The sequence below is a fragment of the Cyrtonyx montezumae genome, unplaced genomic scaffold (assembly GCF_038088225.1).
Source record: "Cyrtonyx montezumae isolate F1298 unplaced genomic scaffold, pur_monq_1.0 scaffold_13, whole genome shotgun sequence".
NCBI classification, from domain to species: domain Eukaryota; kingdom Metazoa; phylum Chordata; class Aves; order Galliformes; family Odontophoridae; genus Cyrtonyx; species Cyrtonyx montezumae.
The window spans coordinates 6,293,180-6,308,973 of NW_027071859.1; the positions used below are offsets into that span (position 1 = coordinate 6,293,180).

Consider the following 15,794-nt stretch of genomic DNA (forward strand, 5'->3'; position numbering starts at 1 on the left):
TTGCAGAGAAAAGGACACTATGGAAGTGTGAGCACGACAAAGAACATCGCACTGGGGCAAGGCAGCTCCATGGATTTAGGCTGCAGCATTACCAACACTGCAACTGTAGATATGCACCATCTCAAAGCAAGTTTGTTTCCCAGTCGAGTCTGAAACAAGCTGTCTTCAGAGGGCACACACAGTTCATCTTCATTACATTTGTCACTGAGGGTCTCCAAAAGGCTGGAGAATATTCCTCACAAGATGGGAAGACCTTCTTCATTCATTCAGTACCCAGTTGTTAAAGAATACATGGCAGGGGGATATCAGGTTCCTGATGAAGGAGATGATGAAGTCCCATTGCTTCCAAGCAGCCTAAAGCTCATATGCTAATGTCTGGTGCTGAGCTTAGACATCAGTGTACGTATTATAGACATTGCCTTGTGCAAGTCTAGAGCAGGAAGTTTTTTGCTCTTCTGCGGTAGCCTTGCTGACAACAGATAGGACAGCTACATGGCAAACTAAAGCCTTTGTGTTCTGCACAGCACTGCTTAGTTTGTGTGCATACTGTGCAAGAAAGCATTTCCTCTTTAAAGTGATCTAAACACTGTGCTAGTCAGCTCCTTGCAGAGAGAAGTGCTTAGAAAGAACCCTGATCTCACCCATCATCAAAGGAAGATGACAAAATAAGAGCTACTGTGCTGGAAGTCCTAAACAAGCAACTAATGTGACTCAAACCGAGACTGCAACCAGAGCAAAAACCACAGTGGGTACACCGCTAATCCCCTTGTCTCTCCTAAACTGGGACAGACTGACTCTGTGCCACAGCTTTGGTTCAGTGTCTCACAACTGAGCAGATGCAACAGTTCCAAAACGCGTACCACAGAGTGGAATGAAGTCACAGTCCCAAAGGCATTCAGTTGCTTGTGTTAATCCTGTGGGTTATGAGGCTGTGGGTTATGAGACTGACAGAAATGGAGCTTGTAACTGGAAAGCTTTAGGATTACTCCTTCCCTTCTCCTGGGGTTTATTTCCGGCCCCGCTTGTGGCTGGATTTTGGAAATTTGGCTCTCTGTGCAACTTGAGGTTCCATTTCCTCACTTCTCTCGTTCTCGTTGCCCACTCGCTTTGGACGGCCTCTCTTACTTCTCCTCATCTTCTCAGCTCCAGCACTGGAGAGCTTCTTCGTAGCCAAGGACCCACTTCTCTTCTTTTTGCCTTGGGTCGAAGGATGTTTCTTCCGTTGCTTCCTCTGCTCTTCTCTTTGGCGGATTTTCATTAGTTTCTCAAAGCTTTTGGTGGTACTTGTGTTCATATCAAACCAGTCCTGGAGGGTTAGAAGGCAACAGGTTGGTACTGACGGTAGAAATACCACACAAAGGTTAGCAGGGCTTATAATGAAAGCTGAATCTGTGGGACAAACGTTTGCTGAAATGTGAGATCTAGAAAAGCAACAGACTAACAAAGCTCTGTTCTTTGAAGCTCCTCATCAGCTGTCCCTGTGTCTCAGGAGGGTCAGGTCTGATTTAGCAATTGGCTTTCTAAAGGCAGGGAAAATGGTGAAAAGCTGAACTGAACAGCAGCAGCCTAGGGCAAGACCTGTGACATGATGCAACATTTGCTCCCCAGATCGACACATCAGAAGAGCTGTGTTTAAGCAGATCAAATGCCACTGGAGCTAAGGGCTCTGCTTTCAGCCATAAGCAAGAAAGGAGTAAAACAGGGTAAGGATCCAGCATTTCCTTCCCAAGACTCCTTCCCCACAAACGAAGGCTTGAGGACTCCAGTTCTGCTTGCCTTACCTCAGCATGTGCAGAGTTGATGTGATACTTGACTCCACTTTCTGAAATGAATTCTTTCTCACACAGGAGACACTTGTATTTGCCAGCCACAAAATCTCCCTGGCACCAAAACAAAGAAATACATCACCAATTGCTCCTTAGAAGGCTGATACACCTACATATCGTACTTCAGTCTTGCACACATGTAACTCAGCAGTAAGAAGTAGAATCTTATTTATACCAGACAATGCTTTATCTACAGGAGCACTAACACGATAGACCAGTTACATCCACAGAGCATAGAATTACGCTGTGAGATGCTGTAAGGTCTCGAGTGCAGTACCTGGAAAAAAATGCTCTTGCATTTTTGAATCTCCAGGTAGGACTGCAGCTTCTCTAAAATGCATGCCATTAAGACGCTCCCTCCTTCCTTCAAATGATGTTTGCAATGCTAACCCCATTAGCACATGGAGAAGCACTCAAACTGTGAGAAATTCAGAGTAGGAGATAGCAGGACAGTGGCTTGAACAAAGATCAGGTGGACAGGGACAGTCAGGATATTGGTATGAAAGACAGTGAGTACAAGGAACACTACCAACCAGAGTACAAGTGCCGAGGTGAGATTTGAGTCCTGAGACAGTGCCATATGCAGATTCACAACCCTGAAACAGCAAAAAATGTCTGTGTCAGCAAAACTCTAGTCAGAAATCACTTGTAAGAGGGTCTTATTCTCTGGAACAATTCCCAAAGGGATGAGAGAGGAAGAGGAAAGGAGATATCAAGTCCTAGACAGCCAGAAAGCTTCTTGTAAAAACAGGGACTAGTTTTCAACAAGATTTCAGTGAGTTACAAGCACCCTCTATTAAAAGCCCGAATAACATGAAACATTTGTTTCAAATGAAACACATCACAAGAGTGTGACACTATAATCTCTCCCGCCCTGACCTTGTATCTAGTGGCACAGAGCAGAACTACTGCATCTGACACCAATGGTCCCAGTTAAAAAGCAGCTTTAAGGCCTACCCAGGTGGAGCTGTAGGCATCAGTCTCAGGATACTACATTATGCTCAGAACCTGAAACAGGAGATTAAGTGCAAGGCATGCTTCTGGGTTACTGCTTGGTGAACTAGGACAGCTGCTTTCTGGGGGTAAATAAGACATCATACTGTAATTCTAATAGTTGGTAATGACACAAGCCTGAAAACTGAGGAGAGCGCTGTGGGTGGGGTGGGGAGGGGGAAGTCTTTGTTTCTGTACCAAATCCAGATGAAAGCCACTGCTGACCCTTGGCACTCCACACCACATGCACCACCATAAAAGCTTCCACCAATGGGGCCACTTCTTCTCACTGGATCTGACTGGTGGTGGCTGCACAGAGCTGTAAGAAACTACGGGTACATGCACAAGCAACCCAAGACCAGGGTGCCACATGTGTGCCTTCCATTGGCCACTGCAAGCTTTTGAAGTAAATCTGAAGTGCTGTGCTGAAGTCCTTTCACCCTCAGACTTTCATCTCTGCTTCTCCATTCCTCTATAATTAAGATTTAGAACACCTGCTAGACAGCAGGAGACTGTCACTTTTCCACTACTCAGTCACACCTCCACATGGACCAGCACCTAGATGAACTGAAAGCTGCTTAATTCTGAAAGTTATGAGGCTCTGAAGTGGAAAAACACATTCCCAGAGGGACCAAACAGAGTCTTTGTTACACTGAAGCACCATATAGAGATGGAGCAGAATTTGCCTCCTGCCGAAAGACAGAAACTGTCTTTGGAAATGCATACAGACCTGACATCAGCCCCTTCGAGTCTTCAGAAAGGATTACCTGATTTGGACAGTGGACTCTTCGGTACATCTTTATTTCTGTTTTCCATTTGCACAGCACATCTTGACTGAACGTGGGCAGTCCAGGACGGGTGTATTTCAGCTAAGATAAAGAGATGGAATTGAAAGCTGGAAGCTAAGCTAGCTTTGTGATAAGCTCATCCCTTCTAACAGCCAAACTCCATAAACAATCCTCTCCCATCCTCTACAAACGTAACTGAATCTGGAAACCCCCTAAAATACCAGAATTCTAACTTGTGAGCAACGTATTGCCTGTAACTGCTTTCCTACCTGAGACTACTGAAAATTTAAGTACAATTGCTATAGTAGCTACAAAGTCATTACAGCCTGCCTGAATAAAATACACCACAGTAATTGCTAATGCAGTCATAGCTTAATGTAAGATCAGAGAGAGTGCAAAACTTCATCTTTTCCACAAGATATCATTTCCTCAGTATTAAATTCCAAGGGCCACTAAACACTGGCAGCACTGGGAAGATATCACTACAAGACTCAGAATCTGATAGGGAGAAAGACTCAAATACTGTAGAGAATTTTTAAGCTCTTGTACCTTCCTATCATCTGGAATCAAGTCCTGCAGCACTCTTCTCTTGGGCCACTCTTTGGCCAGCTCTTCTCCAGCTAGTTCGTGGAGATAGTAGATTGCCACCTTTGCAGATCTCCTCTGAACTCTTCCTGTACTACTTTGCTCCCGTTTTGCATCCTTCACGCCCTCTGTTCTTCTTTCTTCATGGAGGAAGGTGACCTGCAGTGAAGGTTAAACAAACAAACAAAAAGCTAAGCCTCTCTCAACAGTTCCTACTTCAGCTACACTAAATACTGTGAATAAATACTCAGCCAAATCCCTCACAGAAATGCTGCTGCAGCTGTGGCTCAGCAACAGCAGTGCATCCCACTGCCTACCAAGACAGACCCCCAGATCTACCCAGGGACACAGCAGTAGAGCTTCTCACAGCTGCTATCTTGAAAGGATACCTCATCTTTCACTGTAAAAGTGGCATGGACAACAAGAATAGTGCTGCTTGTTCTGCTTCAGTGATGACTTTTCTAAGAGCAAACAACAACACAATAGGAAGCTCCACAAAGTTATATGTGTCTAGGTTTTGCCTGGGACAGACTTAATTTTCTTCACAGAAGCTTGCAGGGTACTATGTTTACCAAACACAGTGTTTTAGCAATTGCTGGATAATGCTTATACAGCATCAAGGGGCTGGGAGTGCACAGGAAGCAGGAGGGAACACAGCCAGGGCAGCTGACCCTAACTGACCCAAGTGATACTTTGTACTGTATGACATCATGCTCCACAGTAAAAGCTGAGGAGAGGAGGAAGGGGTAATTGTTTAGAGCTATGGCGTTTGTCTACCCAAGTAACTGCTACAAATGATGGAGCTCTGCTTTCCTGGAAATGGCTAAACACTTGTCTACTGATGGGAAGTAGTGAATTAATTCTATATTTGGTCTTACTTCTGTATACACCTATTGCTTTCATAGAATCATAGAATCGTTTAGTAGGAAGGGACCTTCAAAGGCCATCTAATCCAATTCCCTCTGCAATGAACACAGATCCCTACACTCAATCAGGTGCTCAGAGCCCCATCCAGTCTGACCTTGAAAGCCTCCAAGGATGGGGCATTCACTACATCTGTGGCAACCTGTTCCAGTACCTCACCACTTTCACTGTAAAAGACTTTTTCCTTATATCCAACCTAAATATACCCTCTTTAAGCTTGAAACCATTTTCCCTTGTTCTATCAACACAGCCCCTGCTAAAAAGTCTGTCCCCTTCTTTCCTGTAGCTCCAGCTGCTGAAAGCCTGCTCTCAAGTCTCCCCACAGTCTTCTCTTCTCCAGGCTGCACAGCCCTAGCTCTTTCAGCCTGTCTTCAGAGGAGAGCTGTTCCATCCCTTGGCCCATTTTTGTGGTCCTCCTCTGGACACGATGGCCTGAAGTACCACATCACTATTCAGATAACTACAGCAATTTGCACTTACCGGTCCATGCTTCGCTCGGAGATGGTATACCAGCCCTGCCTTTGATCTGTATGCTTTTCCACAGTGATGGCACTTCATTGCCATTTTCTCCAGCTCAGAAGCAGTCTTCCCACATTTTTTAATGTGATACAGGTATCCCATTATGCTAGTGAAGCTGCCTGTGCAGCCCTGTCAGCATGGAAGAAAAATACAGGGATCAAATGCTCTCCAAGTGATCATCAGAGCACTGCTGATAAAAGTGCTACCAGCTTTCCTGGCAAAACAGAGACAATCAGACAGTAATCTTTAATCTCTAAGTAGAAAAAATCTGGCACAAAGAGCTGACTGCAAATGGGAGAAATTGCTTCTTAGAATTTCTTTATGTGTAGAGTGGAACATAAGATTTCAGCAATTGGAATAAAGAAACAAGACATTAAAGAAGGATGCACAAAACAAAGATTTTAAGATACAAATGAAGGATGTGGGCACAGAAAGTGCCAGCACGTGGGTGGCTGAAGTGTCTCAAATGCAGCAATATGACAGAAATTATAAGTAAAACTTTCAGCTGTTCCTAGAATCACATCTCAAACCACAGAGGAGGGCAATAAACTCCAACAGTTCACGCAGATGTCACTAACATCTTTATAGCTATTACAAACAACTAAGGAAGGAAAGAAGTACATGTTAATACAGTAATATTGGTGCATGCAGGAAGGAAATAAATATCCTTCCAAACCCCCTTTAAGACATCAACACACCAAATGCTCAAGGACCACTAAATGACCTTTCCAGAGCACAGGGGTTGGACCAGACAATCTCAGGAGAACCCTTCCAACCTTAACAATTGCATTATTCTGTGAACAGCCTTTAATACTGCTGCAAAGTAAATTGTTATCCTTTAACTTCCTCCTTCCTGACATCCTCAATTGAGAGCACTTACCACAGAATGGCTTGGGTTGGAAGGGACCTCAAAGCCCATGAGTGCTGGCTGCCACTCACCAAATCAGGCTGCCCAGGGCCCCAGCCAACCTGGCCTTGGACACCTCTAGGGGTGAGGCATCAACAACTTCTCTGGTAATTCCTTAAAAAGTTTGCTCTTCTGAAGTTTGGTCATACCTTTGCTCAGTCTACATTTGTGCATTCAGTCTAAAGAAGCCATTTGAAACAAACAAACAAACCAAAAACTAGGAAATCAAAAATAAAACCTCTATTTTAATAATCAGCCTATTTCAGAGTGCAAATGGGGCTCAGACAGTAACCAAAAGTAACCAAAGCCAATCAGCATTCTGGTATAGGCAAGAGAATGTCACCTAGTGAGTCAAGAGCAAAACCCTAACACTCCTAGTTGCTAGTGTTTATCAATCCTATTTTGTTTTTTTTTTATTACGAGGTTCTAATCAAGTATCAGTTACTTTAAAATTTGTTCTCTACGCTCAGTAACCGTGTAGAGAAGATTCTCTCTGCCTCCTACTGACTTCCTGGTAATGCAACATTCCTTCAAGGTCTCTCAAGAGACAAATTCTGTCTTTAAAACGTAGCTAGGATACAGAAACAAAGCCATCTTTTCCCAGCACCAAAAGCACATCCAGCAGAACTTTCACAGCATTACATGTTCATGCATCTGCTGCTGTTCAATTTAGGATGCTTCACACAATGCAGCTTACCTCCCGTGTACACTTCAGCTTTCCCATCCGCTTCAAAACCTTCCGAAGGCGGTCTCTCTCAAGCTGCTCATCCAATTCCCCTCCTTCCTTCACAACTGGCTAAAGAACAGCAGAACGATGAAAGAAAAAATGCAGGATGCTCAGCACTGTGATTTTACAGAACTGTATTTAATACAGTGACCTCTGTCCAAACCCCAGAAAAACTGAACTACCTTTAAAAGGAGTGAACTGCCTTGAAAACCACTTTGCAGATAGCTAGGATTGAACAAAGATTTGACAACATGTTGTTTCAAACCACAGTAGCTGGCAAGGACATGGGTGTGTATTTGTTTGCTCCCCTCCTGCTTGTGGAAAGTACTAACTCACCTTTATCCTACATCTTTAACATTTACTGTTAAAATAAAAACATAATGTATTTTTCCAAATATTATCCAAACTTCTCAAAGAAAACAAAGTTGTAATGCTTCATGACGGCAACAGCAAACATTACCTTCCCTAAAGCAACTGCAAAGAGGAAAAGCAGACTGCAGCAAGAACTAAACAGCTTCTTCCACTTATGTTTTTTTTTACATCTGAGCTTGTAAAGAACCAAAATCTGCTATGAATGTAGAAAAACTGCTACTGTTTACCAAAGGTTTGAAAAGTGCAGTCCACTGAAGAATGAACTACTTCTGATTCAGAATGCCTTTTATGTGTGACATATAGCCAGCATAAAATTCATCTGCTGTTTTAAAGACACAGCATCCCTACCATCTCTGCTAATCTGCTTTTTTTTTTTCCAGAGTTCCAACCTTAAAATGATGAAAATACAGATGGAATGAGATTTGAGCAGCTACACTTGATAGGTACCACAATATTCACTTCCTGTGTGCATCGGGGAAGGATTAAAAGACCATCTCCCCTGTGACTTTCAGATGTAGAGTAACTGTGTTACCTGGCTGTTATGGTCTGCCATGACATGGTATTTCATTCCTCCTAAAGACTTCAGCTGTTTCCCACAATGATGACATGTGAATGTTTCCTGCAAATAAATAAGGACACTGTGTGTGTGACTGCAAGTTAACCAAAGCAGTGGGAAAGTCTCTGGGACAAAGGAGCACGAGAGTGGACTATTGTATTTAGGCCGGGTAACTGGCCATTAAAAATAAGACAGATTTCGTGGAGGGTATTTAAAAAGCAATGAAATAGGTACATCTTTATTCACTACACCAAAACTCCAGTGACAGACTGAGCTGGAAGCACCACCTGCAGCCTCTACAGACATAAAAGGCTCTCGCTTATAGACATGATAATGAGATGGAAGTGGTTTTAACTGCAAAAAAAATCCATGCGCATGCACATCCATCAGTAAGCTGAAGAGAACACAGAAAACACCTCCCTTGTTCTCACCTGTCTGCAATTTGCCATATGTTTCTTCAGTCCTTCTACAGTCTTTCTCACCACAGCCCGGCAGGTAGGACAAGTAACTCGACCCTTGTCCTGAATTTCCAAATACCACTGCTCTTCTATGCTACCTGTCAAAACGAAGGAGTTGCAATAAAACTGCAAACACAAAATCTCTTTCTCCACCAATGTGCACTATGTATCATCGGAGGAAACGGGTCACAGGCTACCAAACTCCTGTCCTACTCTACTTCAGGAGTTTGAGTTCATCTGCAGCTTTAAACGTACCACATGACAAGGCACACATCACACCTCTTGGAAGATGATTTGCTAAGAACATTTAACACTGCTTCCTTCTTGTGAGGAGAGTTCTAGTTGTTCAGTGGAGATTTTTCCTTCGTTCATTTTCATTACACAATTACTTAAGCATGCAGGGGAAAAAGCTTTCAATGAAAGTGGTGACAGATGTGATTGAGCAGCTTTAGGGACAACAGAATAGGGGTTGGAAGGGACCTCTAGAGGTCACTGAGTCCAACCCCCCTGCCAAAGCAGCTCCCTAGACCAGGCTGCACAGCCTGCATCCAGGCAGGTCCACGGTTCCATTCTACAAAACAAATCTTAAGAACTTCATTTCTGTCAGACAGTGATTTTGGCACTGAAAGTGAAAAGAGCTGCACCACTATGCCAACCCTCTCATCAGCCAGGGTAAAGCATCCTGTGAGGAATGGTTTTCAGTGCTTGGCCACTTCTGAAATGTCAAGCACAAGCCCTATCCACAAGGACTATAAATTACTGATATGAGTTCTAGGAAGAAAGTGGCTTAAAAGCCATCTGCTTTAATTCTTATCATAAAAAAATCTTTTATAAAAATAGGCTTTTCTCTTTGCCCAGTAATAATAGGAAGGGTTCATCCCTTCTTGAGTAGTGAGCAGGAAAGTCCACAAATCAAACAGCACTTGCTGGAAAACAAGTAATTAACAAGTGCTGTGAGCTGACACATACCAAGTCATTGCTGAGTCAAGGCTACAGTGCTCATTTTCAAGCATAGCCTGCTTAGATCTTGTCTACCAGGTAACCAGAAGAGATGTGGCAGCAGGTGGTATGGTTTTTCCTCCAAACATATTCCACTGATTAAAAAACAAAATACACATATTTCTATGAGTTTTACACTGAAACTATTTTAACAGGCTAACTGAAATGACACTTTCACTGCCCCATTGTGCACTGTTTTTAGGGTTAAACCTCATGAAACTACAGAGAGCATGCTGTCCCTTCAACACTGCTCTGCAGTGCTCCAACAGGACAGCAGTCACTGGACAGTGAAAGACAAAACGGAAGGATGAGAGACACAGATGTTGCTCAGACTGAACATGCAGAATCAAAATTCTCTCTTCCCTGCTCTACAAACAATTCTGAGCAACTGCTCCTCCTCCTTACCTGTGCTATATGTTTCCGGCTCCTTCCGAACATAGCGGCTTTTTGCTTTGGAGTTTTGTTGTGCTTCAGCTTGTTGCTTTTTTCCTGTTTTAACAAACCAGGAAGACCAAGAGACTTAATTCTGTGAGCCTTGTTACAGAAAAAGCAGAGCTTGGCTAGGAGTTGCTAGTCAGTCGACTGTCTCAAGACCATTCGTTCAAAAATGTTCCGTTTTATTTTTTTTAATCTCTCTCTCAAAATCCACATTTATGTGCAGCTGCAGGCATTTGTCTCATCCACACATTTATCATCTATGGCCGTTCATATGCAAAGCTCAGAAGATGGGAACTCTTTACACCAAAACACATCACACATGGCTCCAAGAGAGACCCTGAAGCAGAGTAAAATGTTATGTCATGCCTGAAATGTTATGTCATGTCTACATCCCTGCTCAAATAGCTCAGTATAACATCTGCTCTTATCTCACATTACATCTTACACGCTCTAGGAGCCTGCTATGTAGGTTCATAGAACAGAATCACAGAATATCTTGAGTTAGAAGGGACCCAGAAAAATCATTGTTCAACACCGGGTCCACTTAAGGTTTGATTTTTGGATAGTCCTATGTCTGAAAGTGTTGTTCAAACACTTCTTGAACTCCAGGAGCTCAGGGCCCCTGGAAGCCTGTTCCACACCCACTACCCTTTGGTGCAGAACCTCTTCCTAACCCCTACATGACCCTCCCTTGACACAGCTCTATGTTCCATCATCTGCTCATCAATCTCCAGATGTATATGAGTAATTTGCCCGATTATTTAGTTCAGAATTTTTTGGGAAACTAAAATGAACTTGACCAGATTGTTCTTACTCTACTTCCCTTTTCCCTCTCTCTGCTGGACTTTCTAAGTGAGACTGAAATAACAATAATCACCCCCCCTTTAAAGCAAACACTATTAAACTCCTACAAGATACACAGAATCAGAAAGAGGTATGGAACAGCATTTGGGCAGAAAGGAAGTGTGAAGTACCTGTATGTCTGTAACAAGGAATAAAAAGTTATTTAGTATTACCAGAAATCTTCTGCTTCTTCTTGGGAGGGTCTTTAAGATCCTCACCGTCCCCATGCTCGGATTTCCTTTTGCCTTTCAGAAGTCCTTCTGCCAACAAGCAAGAATAGAAGTGTTTCAGTCTTATTAAACTCAGCCTGGATAACAGCTTTGTGTCTGACTGCTACCTTAGGTTCTCCTCATATTCTTAAAGGAAAACTTAGTTTTTGTGAGGCTCCTGGACACCAGCAAGCTAGGTACAGCCTTACGACTCATTCACATTAGGCAGCCCATGGTCTGCAACCCTCCAATACAGAAGATGTGGAAGAAGCAGTGCAATAGCACGGCTTGGGAAAGTTGTACAGCTCAGGAAGAGAGCCAGAAGTTGCTAGGTTATGTCATAAAAAGCTACTCTGCACACACAAAAAGGAGCACAGAGAGACAACAACTGGTAGAAAAATGTGGCTAATATTCTGCCTACCCTCACTACTTCCAGCACACCGAAGACCCAGAAAGCTGCTGACACTTCCACCTCACAATGCACTCAGAATAATGCATCATGATCCTCCATAGTACAGAGAGGCACAGCAGCATCATGGCAGACAAAGTCAGGATTCAAAGAAACAGGTAACTTCTTCCTATTATATCCATCAGCCCCACCATCTAGGTATGAGATGCATCGAGGTGAACCAATGGGAACTGCTCTCTGGAGCATGCTCTGGGATGGGAAGTGTGTTGAAGTGGTGGTGTTGTTAATGTCTGGGGTTATGGGATATGTGGAATGCAGGGAAAGACCACTTAAGTATTACACAAGACATGCAAGGATATTTAGGGACGGTATCAAAGGCTGGGAAATGGGGGGAAGCCATGTGTATGCATGCCTGAGTGTAAGGCAGAAGGGCAAGATCAGAGTGGAAACTGGCTGCCAGAGGGATGAGGGGAGTTCCAGCCAACTCTCAGAATATGCAAGTCTGAACCTGTCTGAAAGGTCTACACTAGCACCTGGAGTGGCTCTGCAGGCATCAGGCACTAGTAAGTCCATGTACCAGCAACAGGGGAGACCAGCTACAGAGTAGACCAAGTGCCTAATTCAGCTACAGGAGGGATCCACACTGCACACGTGTGTATAAAAACAGATACACATATATGTTTGATATATATACGTATATACACCTTTTTACTTCTTACTAACCTGTCTCCATCCTGATCAGACAGAGAAGGAAATGGGATGGATGACACTGGTGCTGTGTGAGAGTGCTGAGCACATCTGTTTCTGTTGATTTGTATGGGTGGCTGTTTATATGTATTGAATATATGTGTTTGTACCCATTGGAATATATGCTCAGTCTTGCTACTGGTTGGACCTAGAAGCATGAGGCTGCAGCAACCTCACCTTTAACAAGTAAATATTTGGTCCTCCCTGCAACAGGATTGTACACAGGTTCCAATTCAGTGAGAGGAGGAAAAAGTGTTAAAGAAATAAAAGCCACATGAAAAGTTTGAAAAGCAATTCTAAAGCCAGGAGATCTAAATGTCCCTAAAACAACCTAAGGCCCCATCCACTCCAAATAAAAAAAAAAATCATAGATAACAGCAGAGAGAAAACAACAGAGATAAAAACATTTAACCTGTCCACACACACAAAAAAAAACCTAACAGCCACAAAGCCATGTCTACACCAGAATGCTGCACACTGATTTGCTTCTGTACAGTTTCAGCATCACTTGCTCTCTTTTTCAAGTTCTTGCAGCATAACCCCGAAATGATTGGCAGACACCCTACACACTTCTACAGATAAAAATGATATCGCTCATAGAATCGTTAATTTTAATAGACAAGTCAACTAAAATGAACTGTGTAACACCAGAGAATTTTAACCTACACTTCTGCAGTGGAGGAAGTTTGTCTCTCCTAACGTACAAGCATCAATATCAAGCTTGTAATCTGTGGCTGAAGTGCACCACATCTTTCAGAAATCATCAAGCCTCTCCATCTCTCATAAAACTGAAGAGGAAAAACAGTTTTGCAGAGCCAAGAGTGACCACTACCTTTTTTTTCTGAAGATTTGTTCACGTTGTTTTTTATGCCCCTCATTTCCAGCCAGTACGCAGGCCGTCGAATGGTTCTCTTGCTTCTGGACTCTGCCCTTCCATTCACTCTACTCTTCTGTGAGCTAGAAGAAACGTTGCTGGCTGTCTCATTATAGTTGCTGTTCAGTCCTAGGGGAGTGGTTTCCATCTCCTCAAATTGTTCAGTCCTGGAAAAGAACAACTTGAAATCTTATTATTTAAAAATGTGTATGTAGACACACGATCACAATGACTTAACAGACAACATCTCTTTCATTCTCACAAGTATTGTAGGAATTCATCCCACAGTTCACTGAATCTCCTGAGTTTTGTTAACTGGAAGGCACCAGCAAGGCAAAACATCCTCAATATGATTATTCAACCTATCTGTATGAGTTTGACAATAGAAAGCTACCTGAGAGTACCAGTAAGAAGATATTGATCCTAGCATTATATATATACATAAGATATTTAACCTCAGCACTGCAATGAAAGGAGCAGTCACAAGTTCATCACTGTTTAGAAATGAACACTTCCCTTCAAACCACCAGTGCGGATCTCAACAGATTCCACTGAACAAACAAGAATCACTGCAGGTCTTAATATTCAGACTATTTTATAAAAGTCAGATGCTGTTTTTCAACAGGAATCTCAAGTTGGCTTTCTTTTGGTCCTCAAGCAAACTCTACACAAAACATTCACATACTTTTTGTTTCCCAGGGACCTTGGCCTCTTGCCCTTTGGCTGTCCGTGATGTGCAGTGCTGGTATCCTAGCAAAGCAGAACAATTCACATCAGCAGTATATTTTTTCTTATTCTTTCCAGCGAAACACGATCAGCTGCACTTTGAGAACAAGTATACCAACCTTTGGATAGGAAACAACCACCTTCTGCAACAAGGAAGTTGCATTTGTTTCATTTCCAGCTGAACTAGAACTCCAATCAGAATAGTGACAAGCCCCTCCCCACTTTCCATATGAAATCCAATCATTCTCCTTGCACTGGGACGTGATGGAGTTTTTCTTTGTCTCTAATTCAGTGATACCTGCTTTCTGCCCATACAGGATGGCAAGTATTTTAGATTGCAACCTACTGCTTTTTCTACAATGTCTTTTCCCATAACTCTTGCATTTGCCATGCCAAGAATGTTGTCTCCATTCCCTTTGAGTTTTTCATCCTTCATCTCAATTATTTTGTCATACTCCACAAGTTGCTCAGCTGCTTCCTTTACTCACGTCATAGAATAACCTTCTGATTAATACAGATTTTTGGTCATTTATTCTTTGATACTTCTTACATTCCTATTAAGACATGCAATCTAACAGAAACCATTGACATTTTCAAGTCAGTATAAACAACTCATTTGCTGTACTTTGTTCCTGGTATGTAGACAACCATATATCACCTTCTTCCAAACACTGACACTGATTCAGTCTCACTCTTCATTGGGAAATCCCCATTTAGAACAGGCTGCCCAGGGAAGTGGTGCAGTCATCATCCCTAAAGTTACTTACATGGCACTTAGAGACATGGGTTAGTGGTGGACTTGGTAACATTAGGCAATGGTTGGACCTAAATATCTTCAGGGTTTTTTCTCACTCTACCTCAGTGATTCTATGAAACCCAGGACAAAACCTGGTTCTGTAGACTAAAAGACAAAAATCAATGCCAAGTAGAAAAACTGTAACAAGGAAATAGAACGTTTTGTCATGCACAGGAACTGGGTAAGAAACTGAAAAAAAATATTAGTGTGTATATATATATATATATATATAAAACAATGCACTGGAAAAATGAACTTCAGTCTGCCTTTTATGCTCCTGGCTTCTAATTTATGTACAGGCACAGATAATAGTTCAATCTTCCCTCTTCTTCACTGGATGAAAAACCAGTTGAACGTTTGTGTTTGCATTTCTTTGATAAGAGTTTACATGCTGGTAGGAGTATATACGAGAGCATATGGGAAACTTTATGTGGAAAAGGTGGAGAACCCTCAGTGTGATGAGCAGCTGGAAAAAATTCAGGCCATATAAGTGTGATGTTACAGTGTTTAAAACTATAAGCACAGTCTGCTGCAATCATCTGCCCTAATCTGTCATGAGAAGAATCCTGATGACTGACAAACATAGCACATGTTTGGCTATTTTTAGCACTACAAAACTTTGTAAAATAATCCAAAATTAATAGGAAGAATTTAAGTAGTTGTAAAGGATCCGCAGTAACAAGAAAAAGAGATGTGCTAACTGCTGATGAACTGGTTCCACAGTTAATGAGGAGTCAGTGGAAGCAGCAAGTGTGCCACGCTGCCTGTCCCCATCCCATGGGGAAGGACCTGGCGCAGGCACGGCAGGCTCAGCACCCTTCTGGACTCACAGAATCACTACGGTTGAAAAGGACCTCTAAAATGATCAAATCCCACTGTCAACTCCCCCGGTCACGATACTCATTACCACATCTCCACAGCTCCTGAACGCTTCCAGGGGCCGCGACTCCACCACTCCCTGGGCAGCCCGTGCCAACACTTGTTTGCTCTTTCAGAGAAGAAACGTTTCCTAACACCCAACCTCAACCCCTCCTACCGAGACCAGCCCTCCCTCCCCGGCCCTCCGACACCACAGCGGGGCCGCACGGCTCCGGACCG

At 42.9% G+C, this 15,794-nt stretch overlaps 1 protein-coding gene across 1 annotated transcript in view; it reads right to left on the reverse strand.

The window, feature by feature from the left end:
• The window catches only part of ZNF512 (zinc finger protein 512), a 15,833-nt gene continuing 39 nt past the window's right edge, over nt 1-15,794 (reverse strand). Inside the window, exons 2-14 of the mRNA XM_065730636.1 lie at nt 13,860-13,924; nt 13,133-13,341; nt 11,109-11,195; nt 10,060-10,143; nt 8,629-8,753; nt 8,174-8,260; nt 7,240-7,338; nt 5,597-5,764; nt 4,157-4,351; nt 3,587-3,688; nt 2,360-2,422; nt 1,782-1,880; nt 1-1,306 (exon numbers count right to left, since the gene is read on the reverse strand). Coding sequence (XP_065586708.1) covers nt 1,007-1,306; nt 1,782-1,880; nt 2,360-2,422; nt 3,587-3,688; nt 4,157-4,351; nt 5,597-5,764; nt 7,240-7,338; nt 8,174-8,260; nt 8,629-8,753; nt 10,060-10,143; nt 11,109-11,195; nt 13,133-13,341; nt 13,860-13,924 — 1,683 coding nt within the window. The 3' untranslated portion in view covers nt 1-1,006. The remainder of the gene's footprint in view (nt 1,307-1,781; nt 1,881-2,359; nt 2,423-3,586; nt 3,689-4,156; nt 4,352-5,596; nt 5,765-7,239; nt 7,339-8,173; nt 8,261-8,628; nt 8,754-10,059; nt 10,144-11,108; nt 11,196-13,132; nt 13,342-13,859; nt 13,925-15,794) is intronic.